The 27,678-nt window shown below is 45.9% G+C and overlaps 1 protein-coding gene across 1 annotated transcript in view; it reads left to right on the forward strand.

The window, feature by feature from the left end:
• The window catches only part of CDC37L1 (cell division cycle 37 like 1, HSP90 cochaperone), a 36,267-nt gene extending 8,859 nt beyond the window's left edge, over positions 1–27,408 (forward strand). The window contains exons 2-7 of the mRNA XM_064439864.1: positions 22,265–22,546; positions 23,301–23,394; positions 24,760–24,875; positions 25,183–25,305; positions 26,252–26,410; positions 27,213–27,408. Of these exons, the coding sequence (XP_064295934.1) occupies positions 22,265–22,546; positions 23,301–23,394; positions 24,760–24,875; positions 25,183–25,305; positions 26,252–26,410; positions 27,213–27,311 (873 nt within the window). The 3' untranslated portion in view covers positions 27,312–27,408. The remainder of the gene's footprint in view (positions 1–22,264; positions 22,547–23,300; positions 23,395–24,759; positions 24,876–25,182; positions 25,306–26,251; positions 26,411–27,212) is intronic.
• Positions 27,409–27,678: the final 270 nt, after the last annotated feature.

Raw genomic sequence — 27,678 nt, forward strand, 5'->3', positions numbered from 1 at the left:
GAAAAGTCTATCTGCCAGTATTCCCCGGGAGTTATTCCTTGTCTTACAAGTCCTCCCATACTCTTTTTCATGATTTTTGGGTTATTAGCACAGCAGACAGTACCTTTTTTTCACCACAGTATCCGCTATAGTTTGCATCTTGGGCCCAAAAATGCTTCTCTTAGCAGTAAATACCAGCGCAACTGCTCCTGTGTGCGCTTGTTGGTGTAGCCTTCTAAGTAAAATTTCCATCATTTTCTCAGGAACCAATAATTGTTTCAGTGGCATCACCCACCAACCTGGATCGTTTTTGGAGCAATCCAATTGCTCTGCTAACTGGATTTCTTTCTCAACGTATTTTGGTGGAGATAGTTCTAAATGAGATCCTGGAATTAAGGCTCCTTCAGGGCTACCTCTTCAGCTAACCGATCCACTTTTCGAAGATCTTTTGCAACTTTGCTATTTCCCTTTTGGTGAGCTTTACCATGTAGTACTGCAACCTCCTTTGGTTGGAGACCTTCTTGCAGAAGTTTCATAATTTCTGTTCCATATTTTATTGGAGCCCCTTGTGAGTTTAATAGCCCTCTTTCTTTCCAAATTGCCCCATGTGCATGTACCACTCCAAATGCATATTTGGAATCAGTATATATATTAACTCATTTCCCATGACTCAGTTCTAAAGACAATGCAACTTCTGTGTATTGCAGAACTGGAATGCAAACCTCACAAATCTGTCCCCTCAGTGTGGCTCAGTTAAGTTCAGTAGAGCCAGGCGAGACAATTCTCTCTCTAGTAATTTCTTGGTCTTTTTGGCTGAAGTTGTTGGTTAGGGAACTAGCCGTGGCCCAGGCGGAGTTTTTAAATTGATATTGGCCCAGACAAGGGTTGCTCTCTAATTTAATAGAGAGTCCTCTCCAAACAGATGATAGATAGGAATTACTTTCTGCTGGTGCTACTCTAAGATTAGATCCAAATTTATGATATAGAGGAAAACAGTTCTCTATCCCTTTACTATGTTTGCCTTGGCTACAGCTGTGCAAAGCACTGTACGTTTGACACAGCTACAAGTTTTTTGGGTATACTTATACAATAGTCAAATGTATGAATACAGCACATGACAAAATAATGAACCAGTCTCAAATCAACTTGGGTGTGTTAATGTGCTAGTAGTGGGTTTCCCCAGTAGATGTACAGGGAATCCTGGGACCACAGGATATACTTCCACAAGTAGCTCCCATTCAATGGCTTCACTACTATTGATAGCCAAGCAAGTTAAACTGGAGTGTTGTGGTTTAAACCGGCAGGCAGCTAAACACCACACAGCTGTTTGCTCACTCCCCCCCCAGTGGGATGGGGGAGACAATCGGGGGGAAAAAAGTAAAAATCGCGGGTTGGGATAAAGACAGTTTAATAGGACAGAAAAGGAAGGGAAAATAATAGTAATGATAAAAGAATATACAAAACAAGTGATGCACAGTGCACTTGCTCGCCACCCACTGACTGATGCCCAGCCAGTTCCCGAGCAGCGGACCTCCAGCCAGCTTTTTGCCTAGTTTTTATATACTGAGCATGGCGTCATCTGGTATGGAATATCCCTTGGGTCAGCTGGGGTCAGCTGTCCCAGCTGTGTCCCCTCCCAGCTTCTTGTGCACCTGAAAAGTCCTTGACTTAGTGTAAACACTACTTAGCAACAACTAAAACATCAGTGTGTTATCAACATTATTCTCCTACTAAATCCAAAACACAGCACTATACCAGCTACTAGAAAGAAAATTAACTCTATCCCAGCCGAAACCAGGACATGGAGCTAGATATGTCTACATTTGCTACAAGCACACCTCCAAGTGTAACGCAGGCAAGGGCCAAGAGCCCCAGTCTTCTTCATCTTGACAAACTCACTTATGAGCCAGACCCCTTTACAGTTTTTACTAGGATGTGGCTCTGTAGATGTCCAGTACACAGGAGTAGGAAAACTTTTATATTGACCGTACCCATTTTTTTTATTAGGGGGAAAAAAAAAAAAAAAGATTTTTGCTGAAAATAACATGACCTAAATTCTTTTTATGTGTTTGTATGCTTAATTTTCCCAAAGCCAGAGCATGATCTTTCATAATTCTCCCATGATACATCAAAGAATACTGTAGGTTGGAAGGGACCTCTGGAGACAGATGTTGACCTGCTGGATGCACCTACTTCTAGCTGTGCCTTCTCCCCTCACTGGAAGAATCAAGGAGAACACCACTTGAGCTCCAATGCCTTTTGACCTTGTCCCCAGAGCTCTGTAGACACTCTGATACATTCAAGGTCATCCCTTGCAATATCGCTGCTGCCCACATGGATGAGCAGCAAGAGGTAATAGTCCAAGGGCTGGACAAGTGTCACGGTTTTAGCTGGGATAGAGTTAATTTTTCTTCACTGTAGCTGGCATAGTGCTGTGTTTTGGACTTAGTATGAAAATAATGTTGCTAACACACCGATGTTTTAGTTGTTGCTAGGTAGCGCTTACACTAGTCAAGGACTTTTCCAGCCTTCCATGCTCTGCCTGGTGCACAAGAAGCCGGGAGGGGAGGGGGCAAAGCCGAGAGAGCTGATCCAAACTGGCCAAAGGGATATTCCATATCATGTGATGTCATGCCCAGTATATTAACTGTGGGGAGTTAGCCGGGGAAGCAGCGATCGCAGCTCGGGGACCGGCAGCGTTGGTCGGTGGCTGGTGAGCGGTTGTGTCACTTGTGGTTTTTTTTTTCCCTTTTCTTTTTTTTTTTCCGGGTTTCATTTCTCTCTCTTGTTATTTTCCTTTTACTATATAATAATAATAATTATAATAATTCTTATTATCATTACCATTATTGCTATCACTATTTTATTTTAATTATTAAACTGTTCTTATCCCAACCCACGAGTTTTCTTGCTTTTGCTGTTCCGATTCTCTCCCCCATCCCACAGGGGTGGGGCGAGTGAGTGAGCAGCTGCGTGGTGCTTAGTTGCTGACTGGGGCTAAACCACGGCAGTCCTTTTCGGCGCCCAACATGGGGCACAAAGGGTTTGAGATAATAACAGTTGCTGGTCACAGCATCGACTGTGTTCTCAATATTAGTTTATCCTATCTGCACCGTGCTTTTGTATTTGCTGTGCCCGTTAAAGACTGGTGTCGGTTCTTGTAGTCTGCTGTGCTCTGCAGTGATTAGCGATATTTTGCCTGGGAGAGTTGTTATTAAAACACTGGCCTTGAGTTTTATTTGGTATTTGAGTTTTCTATTGGAGCCGTTACTGTACGTCGGGTACCACCTCATGGAGACAATTAGCAATTATACCTCCTCCTCTGAGAGTTTTTTTTTTATGGAGGAAATACAGAACGGCACCTTAGCTACCCTCTTCTATAATGCCTCCCCCATCTTTACAACAACTTTTCAGTATCTTGAACATCCTTGGGTAGTTAAGATATATCTGCTGTTATTTCTTTGGCAGATTGTTTCACTTCTGTCTAAGGTTAAAAAGCAATTTAAGAATATCATCCAGAGATCTGCCCCAAGGCTCGATAGTTATGAGTGGCACGGCATGTGGGATAGTATGGGCAAATACCTAGGACAGTGGGCACCTCCAGTGGTCTGGAACTTCACCCCTGAACAAGTGCAGAATCCTGAAAAACTAGTAGAGTACTTGGAGGAAGTATGTTGTCACCCCGGCAGCTCCAGAGAGACACAGGTCACTGCAACATGCTGGGGCCTGGCCCATGCGTACCTGTTGCTGTACACTTCTATGGGAGAACTTATCTTGGGCTGCATATCTCCGGGACACAGGGCTCTACCCACCCTGGGGACAGTGATGCACAGACATCAATATGATGGATACAAACTGTCCGTTTATTTAACTGCGTCACACGCTTATATAGCTCTTGCGCTTCCTGTTCCTGCCACTCCTATTCGGAGGAGTCTATCTTTCCGTCACAGCCCGTGATCTTCCGGTCGCCGATCCCTGTCTATTCCCCTACATCTCCCCCTCCCCATGCTGCTAAAAGTTCTACAAAGCTACTTGCGTAAGCGGATACATATTGCGGTCAGGTCTATATTCATGTAACTCTTGCAGGCGCTCCCTGATTTGTCTTATAACACAGCATAACAATGGCAGCCCACAAGTAACCATGGTTACTACACACAACAAGATCCCCCCAATTATTACTATCCAGTCCCAGTTCATATCTCTCTTTTGCCGCCCTTTCCCAGTGTTGCTCTCGTTGCAATATTGCTTGCGATCTTGTCAAGGAGCTCATTTCTTTTCCCAGTGGTACGGCTAGCATGAGGATCCATGTCAGCAGACCCTGCAAAGAGACAACTCAGAGAGGGATTATTCATTGTACATCCTTGCACAGTTCTGCTTTCACACACTTTGCAGGCACCCATTCTATGCGCCCTTCATTCTCAACCGCGGCGTAGCCCCTCCCCAGGCATCTCAGTTTCCATCCTCTCTCCCATTGCTCACTGCCTGGGAACCTTACTCGTACCTGCGGATAGCGCTCGCCTGCTTGAGCCTTGCCAAAGTGCTTCTCCACTGCTGTAACTTGCTCCTGCCCGTGTATAAAATGATTAAGCGAATATAATGCACGCATTAAAATAGTTTGCTGAGCTGCTATGGGTATAGTTCCCTTATACCCCTACCCCTCCCCAAGCTGTATTATCTTTGCTTTCAAGGTGCGATGAGCGTGTTCAACTATTGCCTGCCCTGTGCTATTGTAAGCAATGCCGTGTTTTAATACAATATTCCAAGCTTTACACCATTCTTCGGTACTTCGAGCCCGAAAGCATGGTCCATTGTCTGTTTTTATCTCGGTGGGCTTTCCAAGCCATGCCATCACCGTGGTCCAATGCGCAGCCAACTGCGTTGCGGTCTGCTTCCGATGTTGAGTAGCCATGATGACTCCACTATATGTATCAATTGTAATTGCCAGGTGCCTTCCAGGGGCCAACTGTGGACATTCAGTAAAGTCAGTCTGCCAGATAGCATTTGCTTCCAGTCCTCGAGGGTTGACTCCTGCCTCCCACAATGGCGAGTGCTGACAGTAAGGACAGGTGGCTACTACTTCTCTTGCTGCTCTTATTGAGATGCCACACTCCTTTGCCAAGGCTTTAGCACCCAGGTGCAGTTGGTCATGCAGGTTCTTCGCCTCCGTCAATGTCCAGACTCCCACGGCTGCCTCATCAGCCATGCGATTCCCCTCAATCAGTGGTCCAGGCCCCGTCTGATGACTGCGAATGTGAATTACTGTCACAGTTGCTCCTCGCTGCGATAAAGCAATCTCTAGCATCAAGGCAATTTCCGTGTGTGGTACACCCTCTCGTTTCATGGACATGACTAATTTATACACGTATAAAGAGTCCGTGCACACATTTATATGCCGATCTATATCCTTTCACAGGGCCATCTCTAGCGCTTTAGCTTCTAGCCACTGCACGCTTTTACCTTGCTCCTCATACGTCTGGCGCATCCAACTATTCTCTTCTTTCCACACTACCGCCGCTCTGTTCGTCTTCGAGGAAGCGTCTGTGAAATATGTTGGTCCTGGGTGAGGGGTATCCAAAACTCTACTATCCACACTTAAATCCACCACTTTGGCTGTCTCGGCCCACCTCTGTACGGTGCCTGTGACGATTTTCCCTGGGTATGAGTATACCGCCAATTGTATATCCTCTTCACTCTCTACCACCTTCCGCCATTTCTCCCCATTCCATGGCACTGTCAGCTTATCTGGCTCCTTCCCAAAGATTCCCTTGCTTTCCCGTCGCAGCCGCCAAATCATTCCCCCGGCTACCTTGACTTTTGTGGAGAATGCATCGTTGGGAACCTTCTGATATACCCATCGCAGTGGTTTTTCTTCCCCCGCCTGTATTTGATATAGCAATCCTAATCCTCCACCGGCGGTCAGAATCCAACCTGCGATTAATTCCTCCTGGGGGTCCCACCGCCATACTCCTTCCTTTTGCATTCGACGTTCTATCATCTGCAACTGCTGGACTGCCTCAGGGTCTAAACTCCTGGGCTCCCATGGGTCGGTCCCTTTCAGCAACGCATAGAAAGGTTGCATCTCCTCACCGGTGACGCGCACAAACGTCCGCAACCACTGCAGTGCTCCTACCAGCTTCTGTACATCGTGTAAATTTTTAACCTTAGGTGTAAGTTTAATAGGCTGAGCTTGTATGCAATCCCCTTGTATTCTAGCACCCAGAAATCCACACGCTGGTCCTCGCTGTACCTTTGCCTCAGCTACCTTGAGGCCCTGTCCCTCAAGGCCCCTTTGGGTGTCTGAAAAGACTTGTTCACACAACGCCTCGGTGGGCGCAGCTATGAGGACGTCATCCATGTAGTGGATCATGTAGATTCTCCCCTGATACTGTTGCCTTACTTGCTGCAATGCAGAAGCCACATACCTCTGGCAGATCGCTGGAGAACTTTTCATCCCCTGCAGAAGTATTGTCCACTGCCATCTACTACCTGGTTCTGCGCGGTTCACCGCGGGCAGAGTAAAGGCAAATCTCTTTCTATCATCTGGATGTAGCGGAATACTGAAGAAGCAGTCTTTGATATCTAAAACAATGACTCGCCATCCTCTCGGGACAGCACTCAGATCTGGTAGGCCGGGTTGGAGAGGCCCCATGTCCTCCATTTGCTGATTTACTGCTCTAAGGTCATGCAGCATCCTCCATTGGTTTTTCTCTTTCTTTTTTATAGCAAATATAGGGGTGTTCCAGGGGCTCATCGAGGGCTCTAGGTGCCCCGCTTCGTGCTCTCGTTTTACTATAGCTCTTACAGCCTCTGTTTTCTCTGTTCTCAGGGGCCACTGCCCCACCCAGACGGGCTGTTCGGTTTTCCACACCAACTTGTGCTGACGAAGCCCCTCTGAGGCAGTGGCCCTTATGCTAAATTTTTCAACCCGATCCCCATCTGGGCAAGGGCATCTCGCCCTAACAAGGGGCTTGCTACCCCATCTGCTACTAGTATGGTCACTACGGCCGTGAGGAACTTCCCTGCCTCCTCGTCCATGACTTCGAGTTTCACAGGGCAAGTACTAGTCCTCATCTGTTGTTCTCCTCCTACCCCTATTATACTTTTTCCCATGGCGAGGGGCCAAGTTGGTGGCCACTGTTCGAGTGGCATCACTGTGACATCCGCCCCGGTATCCACTAACATTCCCAGGCATATCCGTGCCGGGCAACCCGGCTCTTGCGGGGTAATCATCACCGCCGCCATGGGTCTCTTGTTACAGCCTATGACCAAGGCCACGCGGGGGCCGTAACCTGCAGATCTTGCTGGTTCTGCTCCCCTGCATGAAGGTTCACTCCCCCTTGGCCCGCTACGGTGGGCCAAGCTCCTGGCACTGGCACCATGATGGGGGCCATTTGACTCACAGGAGGCGCGAATCCCCCTCGCTTCGCCCTCCTTTGGCCGTTTCCCGGCTTCGTAGTTGGACAATCTCTTGCCAGGTGTCCTGGCTTCCCACACACCCAGCACCTCCCTACTGGGCGCGCTCCTCCTCCATTACGTCCTCCCCTTTCCCCTAGCAGGCACCCAGCTTTAAAGTGCCCTTGCTGTCCACACAAGTGACATCTCAGCCCCACCCCGGCCGCTTGCACCAGCACCCTTTCTTCGCTTCCACAGTCAGGGTTCTGGCAGATGTGCGCTCCCACACCGCCATGCTGATTCAACGCCTCCTGGCGCAAGACATGCCTGATGGTTTGACCCAATGATGCCCCCACCGCCAAGGTGCGGAGGACATCTTGTGTCTGCGGATTTGCTTGACTTTGGAGGCAATCCATAAGGACTGCATCCTTGGCTGCTGGCGGCAATTCTGATTCTATGGTGGCCTTCTGCAACCTGTCACAAAACGTTGTAAATGGCTCTGCTAGTCCTTGCTGTATCTTTTGCCAAGGTTCCACTCTTTTTTTTTTTTAATACCTGCCCACTTCGCTATACGCTCTGCGGGAACTCTCCGTTACCGCTTGCAGCTCCCTGCCCGTCCTCCAGGAGCTATCCGGATAGGGAATATCCAGGGCATCTCTATCCTTACTCCATCGAGGCTACAATCTCTGGCTATCAGCCGCCAGTTAGGTAACTCGACTGACTGTCGCTGGGGCGCACCCTTCGTTAAGAGTCCTGTCTGCCACCGAGTTACTTCCCCTAGTGCGCGCATAACCTGCTGCAGCTGCCGCAGCACGTCCTCCGCGGACCCCTCCGGAGCTGCAGCGCTTCGGACCTCCACTTTTGGCAATCTCTCTCTTCCCTCACTCTGATTGGTCCTCCGAGTCCCTGCTGCCTTATGCCTCTTTTTTGCGTGCTGCAGGCAATCTGCCCCATCTTCCCACATGTGGACATCGGTTTCTCCCCCAACTTCTGATTCGCTGCTACTCGAGCTTGATCTATACCCACCCTGTCCTCCCCTCCAGGCACCCCAATCCTCCTCCTCGCCTGACTCCCATCTCAAGGGTTGCCCCGGGAGCCAGTCTCGAGGATCGGGCAGAGGGCGGTGCCGCTGCCGGCGCTGATCATCCTCCTCCTTCCGCTCCGTCGCTCCCACTGTGTCCGCCGCTACGTCCCCCTCCCCGCGCGCAAGTACCTGCGCCTGTGCCAAATCGTCCCAGGGGTATGCGGGGGGGCGTTCCAAGGGTCCTGCTGGCTCAACAGGGAACACCGCTGCTTCCCGATCCACCTCTTTGGGAGCCTCAGACTGAGTAGTTGGCCAGGCTACTCCGTCTGAACTCCCCGCTTCTTCCCCATCCCCCACGATGCTTGCCCCTGTCTGTGTCCCCACTGCCCCTCCTGAGTCTATTTCCGGGCTACTGTCAACTGTAGCACCGTGCAGGCACAGCCGCGCCTGCCGCCACGTCTCCTGATCATCCCGAGCTTTCAATAGTAATTGGTGTATCTTTCCCCAGAGCTGTATGTACTGGGGTTTTCCCATCATAGCCCTTTCGGCTAACTCCTCTTTAATTCTCACCCAATTATCTTTATTAAATATGTCTGCGGGACTCCGTATGAGACCCTGCGTAATCATCCATTGGATGATCATTGAGGTAGGCGCCTTCGAAATCGAAGTTCCATATTCCTTCCCCAATCCCTTCAGTACCTTTACGACTGATTCCATGGCGCGCCCGCCGTCCTGCGGCTCACTGTCCCACCCCTGCGTGCCTCAAGCTATCATTTCCCCCCAGAGAACTTGCCATGTCGCCCCGCCGATCACGTCGGGGTCACCACTTGTTGCCGTACGCTTCTATGGGAGAAGTTATCTTGGGCCGCATATCTCCGGGACACAGGGCTCTACCCACCCTGGGGACAGTGATGCACAGACATCAATATGACGGATACAAAATGTCCGTTTATTTAACTGCGTCACATGCTTATATAGCTCTTGCGCTTCCTGTTCCTGCCACTCCTATTCGGAGGAGTCTATCTTTCCGTCACAGCCCGTGATCTTCCGGTCGCCGATCCCTGTCTATTCCCCTACACGTACCGAGCCCTGCTCAACAGTATTCAGTGCTCCCAAGAGGAAGAGAAGGCCTCTGGATCTAAGAAGACAAAGAAAACAGCAGGCACTGAGGCCACTCCAATTCCGATGACAGGCACCGTGGCTACTCAAGCCCCCACGACAGGCACTGCAGCTGAATCAGAGAATCAACCCGTGCCAGTATCAATTGCCCCCATACACAAGAAGAAATCTTGGAAGAGAAAGTCAACTCGTTTAGAAAGAGATGATGAAAGAGTAGGGCCATCACAAGGAGAGGAGGAGGAAGAGGAAGAACTCATAAATGAGGCAGAAACCACCTGATCCCTATCCTTGAGTGAGCTGCGAGATATGCGGAAAGATTTCAGCCGTCATCTAGGTGAGCACATTGCCACCTGGCTGCTCCGATGCTGGGATAACGGGGCCAGCAGTCTGGAATTAGAGGGGAAGGAAGCCAAAAAAATGGAATCCCTTTCTAGGGAAGGGGGCATTGACAAAGCAATTGGAAAAAAAACACAAGCCCTCAGCCTCTGGAGGCAACTTCTGTCCAGTGTGAAAGGCAGGTATCCCTTCAAGGAAGATGTAATATATCGCCCAGGAAAATGGACTGCCATGGAGAAAGGTATCCAGTACCTGAGGGAATCAGCCATGCTGGAGGTGATTTATGGTGACCTGGAGGATCAAGAGTCATCCAAAGATACAGATGCACACGACCCATGTGGCAGAAGCTTGTATGAAGCGCACCATCGACGCATGGAAACTCATTGGCAGTAATGTCCTGGAAAGATGACGAGGCACCAACAGTGGTGGAGGTGATTGATAGACTCCGGGATTATGAAGCAAATCTCTCTTCCTCCCTCGTCTCGGCTGTGGAGAAACTATCCTGAGAGGTCCAGCAACTCAAAGAAGATATGTCCTACTCTCCATCTCTATGGGGTAGTGCCTCAGCCATTAGGAATAAGCATCCCTTTGCTCACAGAGAGAGGATATACACCACAGGCCACCCTATGGTTCTACCTCCATGACCACAGAGAGGACATGAGGAGGTGGGATGGCAAGCCTACCTCGACCCTAGAGGCACAGGTACGTGAGCTGCAAGGAAGAACAGTCACTCAGGGAGGTTCTTCCAGGAAAGCTGCTGCTCCAGTTTCCAGTGAGAAGGTCTGCAGACAGAGGAGCAGAAGTGCAGATTTTATTTCTGAGCGTAATAGAGAGACTCTTGATTCACATTTACAGGAAGTGAGTTGCGAATGCCATGATCAAGACTAGAGGGGCCCTGCCTCCAGCCAGGTGGAGGAAAGGGACAACCGGGTTTACTGGACCGTGTGGATCCGATGGCCTGGCACATCACACCCACAGGAGTATAAAGCTTTAGTGGACGCCGGCGCACAGTGCACCTTAATGCCATCAAACTATATAGGGGCAGAACCCATCCGTATTGCTGGAGCGACAGGGGGATCCCAAGAGCTAACTGTATTGGAGGCCAAAGTGAGCCTAACCGGGAATGAGTGGCAAAAGCACCCCATCATGACTGACCCAGAGGCTCTGTGCATCCTTGGCATAGACTACCTCAGGAGAGGGTATTTCAAGGACCCAAAAGGGTACAAGTGGGCTTCTGGAATAGCTGCCTTGGAGACGGAGAGAATTAAACAGCTGTCTGCCTTGCCCGGTCTCTCGAAGGACCCTTCTGTTGTGGGGTTGCTGAAGGTCAAAGAACAACAGGTGCCGATCGCCACCACAACAGTGCACCGGCGGCAATATCGCATCAACCGAGACTCCCTGATTCCCATCCATGAGCTCATTCATCGACTGGAGAGCCAAGGAGTGATCAGTAGGACCCACTCACCCTTTAACAATCCCATATGGTCAGTCCGGAAGTCTAATACAGATTGGAGACTAACAGTAGACTACCGTGGCCTGAACAAAGTCACTCCACTATTGAATGCTGCTGTGCCAGACATGCTAGAACTTCAGTATGAACTGGAGTCCAAGGCAGCCAAGTGGTATGCCACAATTTATATTGCCAATGCATTTTTCTCCATTCCTTTGGCAGCAGAGTGCAGGCCACAGTTTGCTTTCACTTGGAGGGGCGTCCAGTACACCTGGAATCGACTGCCCCAGGGGTGGAAACACAGCCCTACCATTTGCCATGGACTGATCCATAATGCACTGGAACAGGGAGAAGCTCCAGAACACCTTCAATACATTGACGACATCATCATGTGGGGTAGCACAGCAGCAGAAGTTTTTGAGAAAGGGAAGAAAATTGTCCAAATCCTTCTGAAGGCCGGTTTCGCCATAAAACAAAGTGAGGTCAAGGGACCCGCACAGGAGGTCCAGGTCTTAGGAATCAAATGGCAAGATGGACGTTGTTACATCCCAATGGATGTGAAAAACAAAATAGCAACCATATCTCCACCAACTAGCAAAAAAGGAAATACAATCTTTTATAGGTGTTGTGGGTTTTTGGAGAATGCATATTCCAAATTACAGTCTGATCGTAAGCCCTTTCTGTCAAGTGACCCGGAAAAAGAATGATTTCAAATGGGGTCCTGAGCCAACGACAAGCCTTTGAACAGATTAAACAGGAAATAGTTCATGCAGTAGCCCTTGGGCCAGTCTGGGCAGGACAAGATGAAAAGAATGTGCTCTATATCGCAGTCGGGGAGAATGGCCCTACCTGGAGCCTCTGGCAGAAAGCATCAGGAGAGACCCGAGGTCGACCCGTAGGATTTTAGAGTCGGGGATACAGAGGGTCCGAAGCCTGCTATACTCCAACTGAGAAAGAGATATTGGCAGCATATGAAGGGGTTCGAGCTGCTTCAGAAGTGGTTGGTACTGAAGCACAGCTTCTCCTGGCGCCCCGACTGCTGGTGCTGGGCTGGATGTTCAAAGGGAAGGTCCCATCTACACATCATGGAATTGATGCTACGTGGAGTAAATGGGTTGCACTGATCACCCAGCGGGCTCGAATAGGAAACCCCAGTCGCCCAGGAATCTTGGAAGTGATTATGGACTGGCCAGAAGGCAAAGATTTTGGATTATCACCAGAGGAGGAGGTGACACATGCTGAAGAAGCCCCACTCTATAATAAACTGCCAGAAAATGAGAAGCAATACGCCCTGTTCACTGATGGGTCCTATCGCCTTGTGGGAAAGCATCGGAGATGGAAGGCTGCTGTATGGAGTCCTACACGACAAGTAGCAGAAACTGCTGAAGGAGAAGGTGAATCGAGCCAGTTTGCAGAGGTAAAGGCCATCCAGCTGGCCTTAGACATTGCTGAATGGGAAAAGTGGCCAGTGCTCTATCTCTATACTGACTCCTGGATGGTGGCAAACGCCCTGTGGGGCTGGTTACAGCAGTGGAAGCAAAGCAACTGGCAGTGCAGAGGCAAACCCATCTGGGCTGCAACATTGTGGCAAGATATTGCTGCCCGGGTAGAGAACCTGGTTGTGAAATTATGTCATGTGGATGCTCACGTCCCCAAGAGTCGGGCCACTGAAGAACATCAGAACAACCAGCAGGTAGATCAGGCTGCTAAGACTGAAGTGGCTGAGGTGGATCTGGACTGGCAGGATAAGAGTGAAGTATTTCTAGCTGGGTGGGCCCATGACACCTCAGGCCATCAAGGGAGAGATGCAACATACAGGTGGGCTCGTGATCAAGGGGTGGACTTGACCATGGATGTTATTGCACAGGTTATCCACGAATGTGACACATGCGCTGCAATCAAGCAAGCAAGGCCTGTAAAGCCTCTGTGGTATGGGGGATGATGGCTGAAATATAAATATGGGGAGGCCTGGCAAATTGACTATATGACACTCCCACAAACCTGCCAAGGCAAGCGCCATGTACTTACAATGGTAGAAACAACTACTGGCTGGCTGGAAACATATCCCCTGCCCCATGCCACTGCCCGGAACACTATCCTGGGTCTTGAAAAACAAGTCCTGTGGTGACATGGCACCCCAGAGAGAATTGAGTCAGACAATGGGACTCATTTCCGAAATAACCTCATAGACACCTGGGCCAAAGAGCACGGCATTGAGTGGGTGTATCACATCCCCTATCATGCACCAGCCTCTGGGAAAATCGAAAGATACAATGGACTGTTAAAAACTACACTGAGAGCAATGGGGGGGGGGGGTGTGGAACATTTAAACACTGGGATACGCATTTAGCAAAAGCCACCTGGTTAGTCAACACAAGGAGAACTGCCAACCGAGCTGGCCCTGCCCAGTCTGAAATACTACATACTGTGGAAGGGGATAGAGTCCCTGGAATGCACATTAAAAATATGCTGGGGAAAACAGTCTGGGTTCTTCCTGCCTTGGGCAAAGGCAAACCCCTTTGTGGGACTGCTTTCTCTCGGGGACCTGGGTGCACTTGGTGGGTGATGCGGGAGGATGTAGGAGTCTGATGTGTGCCTCAAGGTGATTTGATCTTGGGGAAAACCAGCCAATGAACTGATGCGCATAATGCAAACTGCTGTATAATATTGTATGGCATCTCTGTGTTTTATCAATTATATCAGAGTACAAGCCTCCCAACCCATTGAAGATGAACTTAGATGAAACAAGCCAAGTGTAGCAGTGATGGAACGATGACTGACTTGGTATGCAGAAACCCAACACCACACATACCATCTCTTCTGCCCTGAAGGACTGATATGACAGATGGAGCCCAGAGTCATGGACTGGGTGAACTCAGTGGACATTTTTATGGACATGTTACAGGGAAGGTCCATAAACTAAGGGAATATTGTCTGTGTATTACATCAAAGGATGGGAAGGGGAAGAGTGGTGGTTGGTGAGGTTGTATTGGATGGTATGGGACCTGGGCATGGTGTAAATGGTATGGAATAGGGGGTGGAGAATGTGCTGGCTTTGGCTGAGAAGGGGTTAATTCTCTTCACTGTAGTGCCTGTAGTAGTCAGCGACCTTTCCAGCTTCCCATGCTCTGCCATGTGGGCAAGAGGCTGGGAGGGGTGGGGCCACAGCCAAGACAGCTGACCCCGACTGGCCAATGGGATGTTCATTCCATACCATGTGATGCCATGACAGTGTATTAACAGGGGCAGTTGGCACACGGGGGTTGTTGCTGCTTGGGGACTGGTTGCATCAGATTTATCTGTTAAACATTGTAAGCATTGTAATAAGCATGGGATACAGATAACCATACACAAAAACCTTCCAATGCAAAAGATTGCATATTTCACAAGCGTTTTTACCCATCTGCCCAGGCCTAGACTACTAAGGAGCTGATCAAGCCAACTCCAATCATTATCTGTTTGCAGTTTCTGCAGGTTTTTGTTTTCTCTAGCTGCTGAATACTTTTGTGAATAGATTCAGAATGAGAGAGTCTTGGTTTATGGCTTTTGCCAGTGTTACCCAAATATTGTTAGACGATGGCAGCTTGGGTAACCCTGGCCAAGAACATACCCCATTACATGAACATATTATAAATACAATCAACAAACAGAGCGTCTTCATTTTCCTTCAGTAGGGTTTGGTTCTTCCGATGCAGAATTTTCTGTTGAGGGTTGATACCGATACGGCCGAACACAACGGGCTGGGATCCAGCGAGGTCCTGACCCTGTGGAGACACAAGCATAACCTCTTCCCCATGTTATTAGGGGGAAGGGACCCTCTGTTATCCAGGATTCTAAATTTCGTACGAGGACCTGCGCCTTTCCTTCAATGTTCTGCCGGTCTGTTTGCAGAGAGGGATAGTGTCAGCTAATGGGGGAACCTGTATCAGAAAAATTTAAGAAGTTAAGGACATAGAGTGCTTTTGCTAAACGCTCTTGTGGAGTTATGGTTCCAGCTCCCCCGCTTTGTTGTAACAACATGCGTTTTAAGGCATTATGTGCTCATTCAATGATGGCTTGCCCTGCGGGGGAGTGAGGAATACCTGTGATGTGTTTCACCCCCCAATCTTGAAAAAAGGTTAGTAGACGATGTGAGGTATAGGCTGGGCCATTATCGGTCTTAATTATACGCAGGATACCTAAGGATGCAAAGGCACAGGTAAAGTGTTTGATTACATCTCGGGCTCTTTCTCCAGCATGACAAGAAGCGAAAACTGCTCCCAAGAAGGTATCAACAGAAATGTGAATATATTTCAAGCGACCAAATGTTGGAAAATGAGTAACATCTGTTTGGCATAATTCTAAGGCAGTCAATCCCCTAGGATTAACGCCTGCACGTGATGTTGTGCTACAGAAGTGTTGGTGGTCTGGACAAGCACTAATAATGTCACGGGCTTGTACAGACGTCAAAGAAAACATTTTTTGTAACGCTTTCGCATTTTGGTGAAAAAACACGTGGGAAATCCGGGCTTGTTCCATCATATTGGGAAGTACTTGAACAGGCATGGTCAGAGCATCTGCTCGCTGGTTGCCTTCAACCAAAGGGCCAGGGAGAGTCATATGCGCTCTAATATGCATAATAAAATAAGGTTCTTTTCTGTCATTCAAAAGATGGGACAGCTGGAATAGATAGTGGAATAATAGCGGATGAGAAACATCCCACAAGCATGCATTTTCTAAACGAGATACTAGCCTGGCTACATAAGCTGAGTCTGTTACAATATTGAGGGGTTCTTGCCAAAGTTGAAAAGCTCGGACTACTGCAGCGAGTTCCACAATTTGTGGAGAACCATCAGCATGGCTGATATCTGACAACCAAGTTTGAATACATGGATCTTTCCACACAATAACTGCCTGGCTGGTTCGACCTGATCCATCAGTAAATACAGTGAGGGCTGATAGAGGTATATGGCTTCTGTTTGGGGTTTCACATAATATAAAGTCATGTTGGATCAACTTGTGGCTCGGGTTATGATTATCTCTCTGACCAGGAAAGTCTACTAAAGCTGTTTGAAAGCCTAGAGAAGTTTGCATCAAATACTGTAACATATGTGACGACACTGGTGCAATGATTCTGGCAATATCTTGTCCTGCTAATACTCTGAGTCGTTGTCGTCCTTTCATAATTAGCAGGGCAAAGCTTTCAGGGCGCGTCACGATGGTCTTATGTAACTGATTAGCAAGAAATATCCATTCGATTATCACTAAGGGGTCATTGTGTGTTACATCCCACTGATAAAGCAGCACATATGGCTGGGTAGATGGATTCAAGATGACTAGTTGAATGGGTAGTTCAGGACAGACGCCCGTGGGAAGGACCCCATGCTGGAGCAGGGGGAAAAGTGAGAAGGAAGGAGCGCCAGAGAGGAAATGTTACAAACTGACCACAATCCCCATTTCCCATCCCCCCAGAGCTGCTCAGGACAGGGAGGAGGAGACCGAAGGGTCAGGAACAATGGAGTGAAGTTGAGCTTGGGAAGAAGGGGAGGGAAACATGTTTTCAGTTTTGTCTTTGTTTCTCACCATCCTACTCTATTTTTAATTGGCAATAAATCAAATTAATCTTCCCTGAGTCTGTTTTGCCCATGATGGTAATTGGTGAGCAATCTTCCTGCCTTTATCTTGACCCACGAGCTTTTTTTTTTCATCTTATTTTGTTCCCTGTTCTGCTGAGGAGATGGGTATTGAGAGAGTGGCTTGGTGGGCACCTGGCAGCAATCCAACATCAACTCGCCACAGTAATATTAGTCCATGCCAGAAGGTAGGTAGTAATAGTTACTCTGTTGTTATGATTTGGCATCATAAAGCAGATGCTTTCTTCTCAGAAGTGTGTCTTAAAAGTATTCTGCTATTTTGGCTATTGTTAATTTTGCAGAATAACGATAGCCAGAGGGGAATGAGGAAAATCCTTTCATCTACAAAAGAATTTTATTATATGCAGTCTGGAGGTTGTATTACTGGTGGCAATACTTGATCCATGATTCTGTACATACCTCTTGTGGGAAAAGGGGGGGGAAGGAAAACAACGAGAGAGACGTGAAACCCAGGGAAAAACCAAGTAATGCAACTATTCACCACCTGCCGACTGATGCCCCGCCAGTCCCCGATCCATGATCGCTGCACCCTTGGCCAACTCCCCCCAGTTAATATACTGAGCATGATGTCATATGGTATGGAATATCCCTTAGGCCAGTTTGAATGCGCTATCTTAGCTGTGCCCCCTACCCTCCCGGCTTCTTGTGCACCTGGCAGAGCATGGGAGGCTGGAAAAGTCTTGATTAGTGTAAGCACTACTTGGCAACAACTGAAACATCAGTGTGTGTTGTGCTTTAGCCAGCAACTCAGCCCCACACAGCCGCTTGCTCACTCCCCCGGCAGCGTTGGTCAGCAGGTGGTGAGCAGTTGTATTGTTTGTGTTACTGTTTTTTTTCCTTTTTCCCTTTTCCTTTTTTATATTACCATAATTATCATTATTATTATCATAATCAATATTATCATTATTATTTTACTCTAATTATTAAACTGTTCTTATCTTACCCACACGTTTTTTTCCTTTTGCTTTTGCTCTTCCAATTCTCTCCCACATCCCAGAGGGGTGGGGGGAGTGAGCGAGTGGCTGCATGGTGCTAGGTGCTGACTGGGGGCAAACCACAACACATTGACATGTTATATAGCAACCACAGAAGAGATGCCATACAATATTATACAGCAGTTTGCATTATGCGCGTCAGTTCATTGGCTGGTTTTCCCCAAGATCAAATCCCCTTGAGGCACACATCAGACTCCTACATCCTCCCGCATCACCCACCAAGTGCACCCAGGTCCTCGAGAGAAAGCAGTCCCACAAAGGGGTTTGTCTTTGCCCAAGGAAGAAAGAACCCAGACTGTTTTCCCCAGCATATTTTTAATGTGCATTCCAGGGACTCTATCCCCTTCCACAGTATGTAGTATTTCAGACTGGGCAGGGCCAGCTCGGTTGGCAGTTCTCCTTGTGTTGACTAACCAGGTGGCTTTTGCTAAATGCGTATCCCAGTGTTTAAATGTTCCACACACCCCCCACATTGCTCTCAGTGTAGTTTTTAACAGTCCATTGTATCTTTCGATTTTCCCAGAGGCTGGTGCATGATAGGGGATGTGATACACCCACTCAATGCCGTGCTCTTTGGCCCAGGTGTCTATGAGGTTATTTCGGAAATGAGTCCCATTGTCTGACTCAATTCTCTCTGGGGTGCCATGTCACCACAGGACTTGTTTTTCAAGACCCAGGATAGTGTTCCAGGCAGTGGCATGGGGCAGGGGATATGTTTCCAGCCAGCCAGTAGTTGTTTCTACCATTGTAAGTACATGGCACTTGCCTTGGCAGGTTTGTGGGAGTGTCATATAGTCAATTTGCCAGGCCTCCCCATATTTATATTTCAGCCATCATCCCCCATACCACAGAGGCTTTACAGGCCTTGCTTGCTTGATTGCAGCGCATGTGTCACATTCGTGGATAACCTGTGCAATAACATCCATGGTCAAGTCCACCCCTTGATCACGAGCCCACCTGTATGTTGCATCTCTCCCTTGATGGCCTGAGGTGTCATGGGCCCACCCAGCTAGAAATACTTCACTCTTATCCTGCCAGTCCAGATCCACCTCAGCCACTTCAGTCTTAGCAGCCTGATCTACCTGCTGGTTGTTCTGATGTTCTTCAGTGGCCTGACTCTTGGGGACGTGAGCATCCACATGACGTACTTTCACAACCAGGTTCTCTACCCGGGCAGCAATATCTTGCCACAATGTGGCAGCCCAGATGGGTTTGCCTCTGCACTGCCAGTTGCTTTGCTTCCACTGCTGTAACCAGCCCCACAGGGCGTTTGCCACCATCCAGGAGTCAGTATAGAGATAGAGCACTGGCCACTTTTCCCATTCAGCAATGTCTAAGGCCAGCTGGATGGCCTTTACCTCTGCAGACTGGCTCGATTCACCTTCTCCTTCAGCAGTTTCTGCTACTTGTCGTGTAGGACTCCATACAGCAGCCTTCCATCTCCGATGCTTTCCCACAAGGCGATAGGACCCATCAGTGAACAGGGCGTATTGCTTCTCATTTTCTGGCAGTTTATTATAGAGTGGGGCTTCTTCAGCATGTGTCACCTCCTCCTCTGGTGATAATCCAAAATCTTTGCCTTCTGGCCAGTCCATAATCACTTCCAAGATTCCTGGGCGACTGGGGTTTCCTATTCGAGCCCGCTGGGTGATCAGTGCAACCCATTTACTCCACGTAGCATCAATTCCATGATGTGTAGATGGGACCTTCCCTTTGAACATCCAGCCCAGCACCAGCAGTCGGGGCGCCAGGAGCAGCTGTGCTTCAGTACCAACCACTTCTGAAGCAGCTCGAACCCCTTCATATGCTGCCAATATCTCTTTCTCAGTTGGATTATAGCAGGCTTCAGACCCTCTGTATCCCCGACTCTAAAATCCTAGGGGTTGACCTTGGGTCTCTCCTGGTGCTTTCTGCCAGAGGCTCCAGGTAGGGCCATTCTCCCCGACTGCGATATAGAGCACATTCTTTTCATCTTGTCCTGCCCGGACTGGCCGAAGGGCTACTGCATGAACTATTTCCTGTTTAATCTGTTCAAAGGCTTGTCGTTGGCTCAGGGCCCCATTTGAAATCATTCTTCTTCTGGGTCACTTGACGGAAAGGGCTTACGATCAGACTGTAATTTGGAATATGCATTCTCCAAAAACCCACAACGCCCAAGAAAGCTTGTGTTTCCTTTTTGCTAGTTGGTGGAGATATGGTTGCTATTTTGTTTTTCACATCCATTGGGATGTAACAACGTCCATCTTGCCATTTGATTCCTAAGACCTGGACCTCCTGTGCGGGTCCCTTGACCTCACTTTGTTTTATGGCGAAACCGGCCTTCAGAAGGATTTGGACAATTTTCTTCCCTTTCTCAAAAACTTCTGCTGCTGTGCTACCCCACATGATGATGTCGTCAATGTATTGAAGGTGTTCTGGAGCTTCTCCCTGTTCCAGTGCATTATGGATCAGTCCATGGCAAATGGTAGGGCTGTGTTTCCACCCCTGGGGCAGTCGATTCCAGGTGTACTGGACGCCCCTCCAAGTGAAAGCAAACTGTGGCCTGCACTCTGCTGCCAAAGGAATGGAGAAAAACGCATTGGCAATATAAATTGTGGCATACCACTTGGCTGCCTTGGACTCCAGTTCATACTGAAGTTCTAGCATGTCCGGCACGGCAGCACTCAGTGGCGGAGTGACTTTGTTCAGGCCACGATAGTCTGCTGTAAGCCTCCACTCTTCATTAGGCTTCCACGCTGGCCATATGGGATTGTTAAAGGGTGAGTGGGTCCTACTGATCACTCCTTGGCTCTCTAGTCGATGAATGAGCTCATGGATGGGAATCAGGGAGTCTCGGTTGATGCGATATTGCCGCCGGTGCACTGTTGTGGTGGCAATCGGCACCTGTTGTTCTTTGACCTTCAGCAACCCCATAACAGAAGGGTCCTTCGAGAGACCGGGCAAGGCAGACAGCTGTTTAATTCTCTCCGTCTCCAAGGCAGCTATTCCAGAAGCCCACTTGTACCCTTTTGGGTCCTTGAAATACCCTCTCCTGAGGTAGTCTATGCCAAGGATGCACAGAGCCTCTGGGCCAGTCACGATGGGGTGCTTTTGCCACTCATTCCTGGTTAGGCTCACTTTGGCCTCCAATACAGTTAGCTCTTGGGATCCCCCTGTCGCTCCAGCAATACGGATGGGTTCTGCCCCTATATAGTTTGATGGCATTAAGGTGCGCTGTGCGCCGGCGTCCACTAAAGCTTTATACTCCTGTGGGTGTGATGTGCCAGGCCATCGGATCCACACGGTCCAGTAAACCCGGTTGTCCCTTTCCTCCACCTGGCTGGAGGCAGGGCCCCTCTAGTCTTGATCATGGCATTCGCAACTCACTTCCTGTAAATGTGAATCAAGAGTCTCTCTGTTACGCTCAGAAATAAAATCTGCACTTCTGCTCCTCTGTCTGCAGACCTTCTCACTGGAAACTGGAGCAGCAGCTTTCCTGGAAGAACCTCCCTGAGTGACTGTTCTTCCTTGCAGCTCACGTACCTGTGCCTCTAGGGTCGAGGTAGGCTTGCCATCCCACCTCCTCATGTCCTCTCTGTGGTCATGGAGGTAGAACCATAGGGTGGCCTGTGGTGTATATCCTCTCTCTGTGAGCAAAGGGATGCTTATTCCTAATGGCTGAGGCACTACCCCATAGAGGTGGGGAGTAGGACATATCTTCTTTGAGTTGCTGGACCTCTCAGGATAGTTTCTCTACAGCCGAGACGAGGGAGGAAGAGAGATTTGCTTCGTAATCTCGGAGTCTATCAATCACCTCCACCACTGTTGGTGCCTTGTCATCTTTCCAGGACATTACTGCCAATGAGTTTCCATGTGTTGATGGTGCGCTCCTTACAAACTTCCACCACATGGGTCATTTGCACTTGGCTTCATCTGTATCTTTGGATGACTGTTCACTATCCAGGTTACCATAAATCACCTCAGGCACTAGTACAGGCGCTACAGTGAAGAGAATTAACTCTATCCCAGCCAAAACCAGCACAGTGTGTTATCAACATTATTCTCATCCTAAATCCAAAAGACAGCACTATGCCAGCTAGTAGAAACAAAATTAACTCTATCCCAGCTGAAATCTGGACAATATCTTAAAGTTTAGAAAGCCTGAAGCATAAGTTTCCTTTAAAAATCATCTAGCTGCACTGTATCATGTTTAGTCACTGCTGTGAATATAATATTTCTTTTAAGATGCCTTCCATTTCAGTGTTCTATTTGGGAGTCAAAGCCTTCTGTTTCTATATGCTTCATAAAATCTATCAGTTTTTCCTTCCATAAACAGCATGTTTTGTCTTCCACACAGACCTATTGTCAAGGGATTGAATTAATCTGTCAAAAACAAAAAGAGTTTGTGAAGAGCTCTGTAGAATCCAAATGGAATCTAGCAGAAGCCCAGCAGAAACTCGGTAGTTTAGCACTGCATAATTCAGAATCCATGGATCAGGAATATGCCAAAGCACAAACTGAAGCTTCAGAACTGAGACAGAGAGAGGAAGAGTGGAGAAGAAAAGAAGAAGCGCTAATACAGAGGGAAAGACAGAATTTATGGAATACAGATTCTTTTAGTAAGGAGGTATTTAATAAGGTATGAGATATACATTTGTATGAAAACAATTATAAGCCTTTTTTATTCCATTTATTTCTCATCTTGAGTGTTTTCTAGATCTAGTATAGCGCTTATTGTAATGTGTTGAATGTTTTTCTTTCTTGTTTTGCCGTATTAAAGGGGACATGGTGCACTGATATCACGAATGTGTATGACACTTCTCCTTTAATTGGGAATCAGAACTTATATTTGTCCCTTACAGCAACTGTTGCCAAAACCAAGGATGAGCAATAGTTCTTCACATGAAGTTTGCTTCTTTGTTATGCCAAATTCTCACATTTGAAACATGCACAGTTTGCCTCTAATAACGTGAATTTCTTAATACAGATTATTTTAGCACAAACTGTCTTCATAGTAAATGCCAGTTTTGTTTTCAGCACTTAACTTGAATATGGATCATTTTTAAGAATTCCACTGAGCTAGCTTCATCAAGGCTAGATGATGTAGATGTTTCTCTTTGTTTATAGATCAGTAAGTTCCTGCTAGTGTGTAGAACTTTGAGATAGATTATTGCTCAGAAGAAGAACATGATAAGGCATTTTTCACGCTATTATTTAGATGAGCTGTGTTTTTGTAAATAACCTTCTTGGGTACATTAAGTGTACACATATGTGTTTGCTGGGCTATGCTTAAAACTAGAACATTACCCTTTAAATAGTAATGAATTAAAATAATCCCTTAGTTCAAAAAAGGTATATGTGGAGATTCTATGATAGTTTTTTCTCCTCTTTAGAGTTTTATTAGTCAGTATAAAAGAAAAGAAGTAGAAGATGAAGATATATCTAAATCATTTATAGAGAAGCATGAAGAACAGATTAGATACTTCGGTAAGTATCTTGCTTCCAACATTTTGCAGATTAACCTCCTGTAGAATTTGTGTAGGTCTATTTCTTTTTTTTCATTATTATTATTATTATTATCATACAAAATGGATGCTAACAAATTAAACATCTAGCAAGGAGACTATCTAGATTCTTGTTTCTCAGGACAGGAGATGTGGAATCATAACAAATAACCATTTCAAAGTAAAAGAAACTGTAAATTGCAGAAGCCTGTTGGTTCCTATGATCAATGAGAACTTCTTGAGTCAACATAGAACTGAAAAAGTTTTTCAAGTCATGAAAATTAAAATTCTAGCAACTTTTTCTGCTGTTCCATTGGAAATGATAGGGGCATTAATGGAGATGCAATTCCTGCACGTAAAAGTGCCTGGGACTGTCTGTACCTGCCTCCTATAAACAGCTGGGAGTTTGGTGTCTGTTAATCCATGAGGGGGATGAATGATAAAAGGTAAATATCTGCAAAACAGCTGTTAAGACTATGTAAAGATGGAACTGATCTTTTATTTTTAAAGATATATTTATATGAGTGATAGAAAGGTAAAACTTTGTATCTAGTACTGGCAAGCAGCAAAATATCACTAATATGTATATTAGGGCAATTAACTCATACGAAGGAACATGGGGAGGAGGGAGGGGAAGGTGATCTCACTGCTTGAATTTTGAGTTCTGGCTTTCAACCTGCAGCTCTTTCCATGAAGGTAGTTTCATGCCACTTAATACAATTCAGTCTTCTAGTTAACTTTCAGCCACCAAGTTGGCTTTCCTGTTTTGACCTTAATGCTTGAATTTGGTTATAAAAATAGCTTTGTATTTCCTAAAACATAGCAAACCATGTCAGAAGCATGTTCATTTTAGACTATGATTATGCTTTCATTTCTATTTGTCTTGCTTGCAAGCACTTAAAGAACTTTTCTGTCAAAACCACTGAATGTAAATCTCCATCCATCAACTTAGTTATACTATCAAATTCTTAACAAATAGGTATAGATACTACTTTGTTACAGTGTGTGAAAACCATTTATAGTTAACCTGTTTTTAACACTGCCAGAGATACAATAAAAATAAGGTCTTAACAGTAGCAGCTAACTATATTTCAGTATCTTTACAGTCTGAGCATACCTTATTGGTAATGCTCTTTCAGCACTGGGAGGTGTTTTAAAAACAAAAAAAAATTGAGTTCAGTTTTATTTAGATGCTGTTCTTCTGAGGTAACAATGAAGTGTGAAGGAGATTGTAGTAGTATGTAAATTTGAATAAAGTCTTTGAATAACTTGAATAACTGCATTAAATCACTTCCCCATACTGAATGTGTTAATTCATGTTGTTGTTGTTTTTTGTTTTTTTAATCAGGTATGCTGGGCAGATGGGATGACAGCCAAAGATTTTTGTCTGACCACCCATATCTTGTATGTGAAGAAACAGCTAAATATCTCATCTTATGGTGTTTTTATCTAGAAGCTGAACAGGTACTAGGAAGACCTTTAAACTGCTTAAAAGTACATAGTTTTCTACTTACACTACAGAAAAGCTGTTCAAATTGATAAGCCATGTAATTATTCTTCTCCCTGTCTTCCCATGTCCATGTTATCTTATTGAAGGAAGCATCCAAAACACATTACTACATTAGATCTAGTCTCAGCTAATTAACAGTCCCTTTGCTTTTGTCAGCATCAGTTCTTTTCTCTTTAGGAATCAAATGCAAAGATGTTGATAAATTTTAGATAGTTATACTTTTAAAGATATTTTCTGTAATTATGTACTTTCTCTTTTCAGAAAAGAGCTCTGATGGAACAAATAGCACACCAAGCAGTTGTGATGCAGTTTATTATAGAAATGGCCAGAAGTTGTAACATGGATCCAAGAGGCTGTTTTCGTCTATTTTTCCAAAAAGCCAAAGTAAGTCAGAACTTGTATAATGCTGAGATAAACTCTTGATAGCCTTGCAAGGGATCAGTGTTCTGAAGGAGCTTTCTTCCTGACAGTTGGAGGTTAAATATGTTATTGACTGAATCAAGCTTATGGGGAAGTGTTGTTTTGTTGGCAGTTCATTCTAGGATGAATGCTTTGTGTAATTCTGATCTTGAGAATGGAAGTTCCATGGCTTCTTGTTAGGCCAGAGGGAGAGCAGAACATAGCATGAGAACTACAGGAGTGTGGAATAGTGAACTACCACCTAAATTACAGTGGCAAACATGAATGCGTCTAAGGACTGATCATCCTATTTCGCTTATCATAATGCCTCTCTATGCAGTTCATGGCAGGGCCCAATTTGGAGTCTGTTTCTCTTTAATCAGTCATAGTTAGCTCTGGAATGCTGAGAGAGGGAGAGGGAGAGAGAGAGAGACGTGAGAAGACTGAAGCTGCGGTTTGATGCAGGTTCTATATTAAGTTATACAAGACTGAAGAATCAAGTCATGCTGATCTTAATGCTGCCTTAAGGACTTAAGTTGACACCCACTTTGATTCATGCTTTGCTTTTGAATTGAGTGCTGCCATGAGTACCTTTTCTCTTAAGGGTATTGGCTTCTGAGATGGAATAAAGGAAGGGTTAAAATTATATTTGTTTTTTTCTTACATGTTCTCAGATGAATGAATAACTCAATTCCTATACTCATCAAATGCTAAAGTCTCTCTTTAAAACAAAACAATCAGTCAGAAACTAGCATACCTGAATCTTCTTTTTAAGCTGACTGGTACTAATGTTATTATTGACTTGCCCAAACCATTATCCTTCAATGAGTATAATATGCATGACTGCAGGACTAATTCTTAGCAGTATGTATGCTTACAACTAGAAGTAAATCTGGCTGAGATGAAAAACATTTCACTCTTATCTTTACAGGCAAGGGAAGAAGGCTATTTGGAAGCTTTTAAAACTGAGCTTGAAGCATTCAAATCAAGAGTAAGAATCTGTTCAGTCTCTCAAGGCTTTCAAGCTATGTCAGTACAGAATCCCAGTGTCTATACTGGTATTGTAGAAGGACTGGAGTCTTTGTCACAGGTAGGCTTTTCATTTCCAGAAATGAATATAACAATTCTATTAGGAATAGATTTTTTGCTACACTCTTGATAAGATGTACTTTTTGAGATCTAGGAATAGGCCTCTCTATACTTGGAGCACTGTCAGTTCTAATGTGCACTATTATCAATATTCAGGAGAGATTGTTTCTCAAAGCTCTCACAATTTATAGTGTGAAAAGGCATATGTTAGTTCAGTGCCCTTGAATAATTGTGCTAAATGGAAAACTGCATCATTAACCTGTTCAGGTTCTAGAATTAAATATACTTTGTATCACGGGAGGTGAAATGAGTTTTCAGCTGAAAAGTACTAATCCCATTAATGGAAACCCACAGATAGTCAAGTTTAAGGAAAATTTACACTGTGTTACAATATTCTGCCCTTGGTTTTATCTTCATCTTGGAACACTGTGGTCTTTGGTTTCAGTGTTAGTGATGATCACATCTTGGGCTGAAGAGAAAATTTTAAAGGCTTTTAAAAGCTGAATGTTGGGGAAGGAGACACAATTTAAAGTACTTTGAAATAAATTTGGTCAAGGTACCTGTTTGGTAAGATCTGGTAACTGAACCCTAAGTAAATGCACAATAAAGTGATAGTATGCTAGCTAAATTTAAAGAAGCTTCTTGACATTCACATTATGATAATACTGTCTGGGATTTTTTTTTTTAAGAAGTTATATTTAATTACGAACTTATCTTAAGACAGACAAAATAAAGAGCTCGACTTAGTTCTCTAAGTGTATGTATGTATTGAGATTAAGCTTTCAATTCTTAATTTGTTGCAGAATGCAAATTACCTACAAAGTTGCATAAACAGAAGTGTCTGCAATTTAAACTCAATGCTACAAAAAGATGAAGAACCTAAAATGATGGACACAGTATAACACTGTTAAGACTGAGGCAAAGTACTCTTTTTTTATTACAAAGAAAAGAACGTGGCTATTTTCTTGACACATTTTTATGGGCACTGCACTTTATTTTTGGTGCTGGGGGGGTGGGGGGGGAAATTTGGAGGGAGGGTAGACCAGAAATATTTGTAATAATGTTTGAAAATGTGCTGCTAGGTTTTTGGTTGTCTATGAACAATGGGGTTCTCGTTGCCAGACGTGAAACTGGATGTGTGTTTTATGCTACTAAATTTGCTTTTCATGATTTTGGGAATTAAAGTATGAAAAAGAAACTGCACAAATACAATGTTTACAATAAGTGATAGATTTCTGGTGGAATCTGCTATTGTTATTAGATATGGGT

Source organism: Phalacrocorax carbo, assembly GCF_963921805.1.
Source record: "Phalacrocorax carbo chromosome W unlocalized genomic scaffold, bPhaCar2.1 SUPER_W_unloc_13, whole genome shotgun sequence".
Classification (NCBI taxonomy): domain Eukaryota; kingdom Metazoa; phylum Chordata; class Aves; order Suliformes; family Phalacrocoracidae; genus Phalacrocorax; species Phalacrocorax carbo.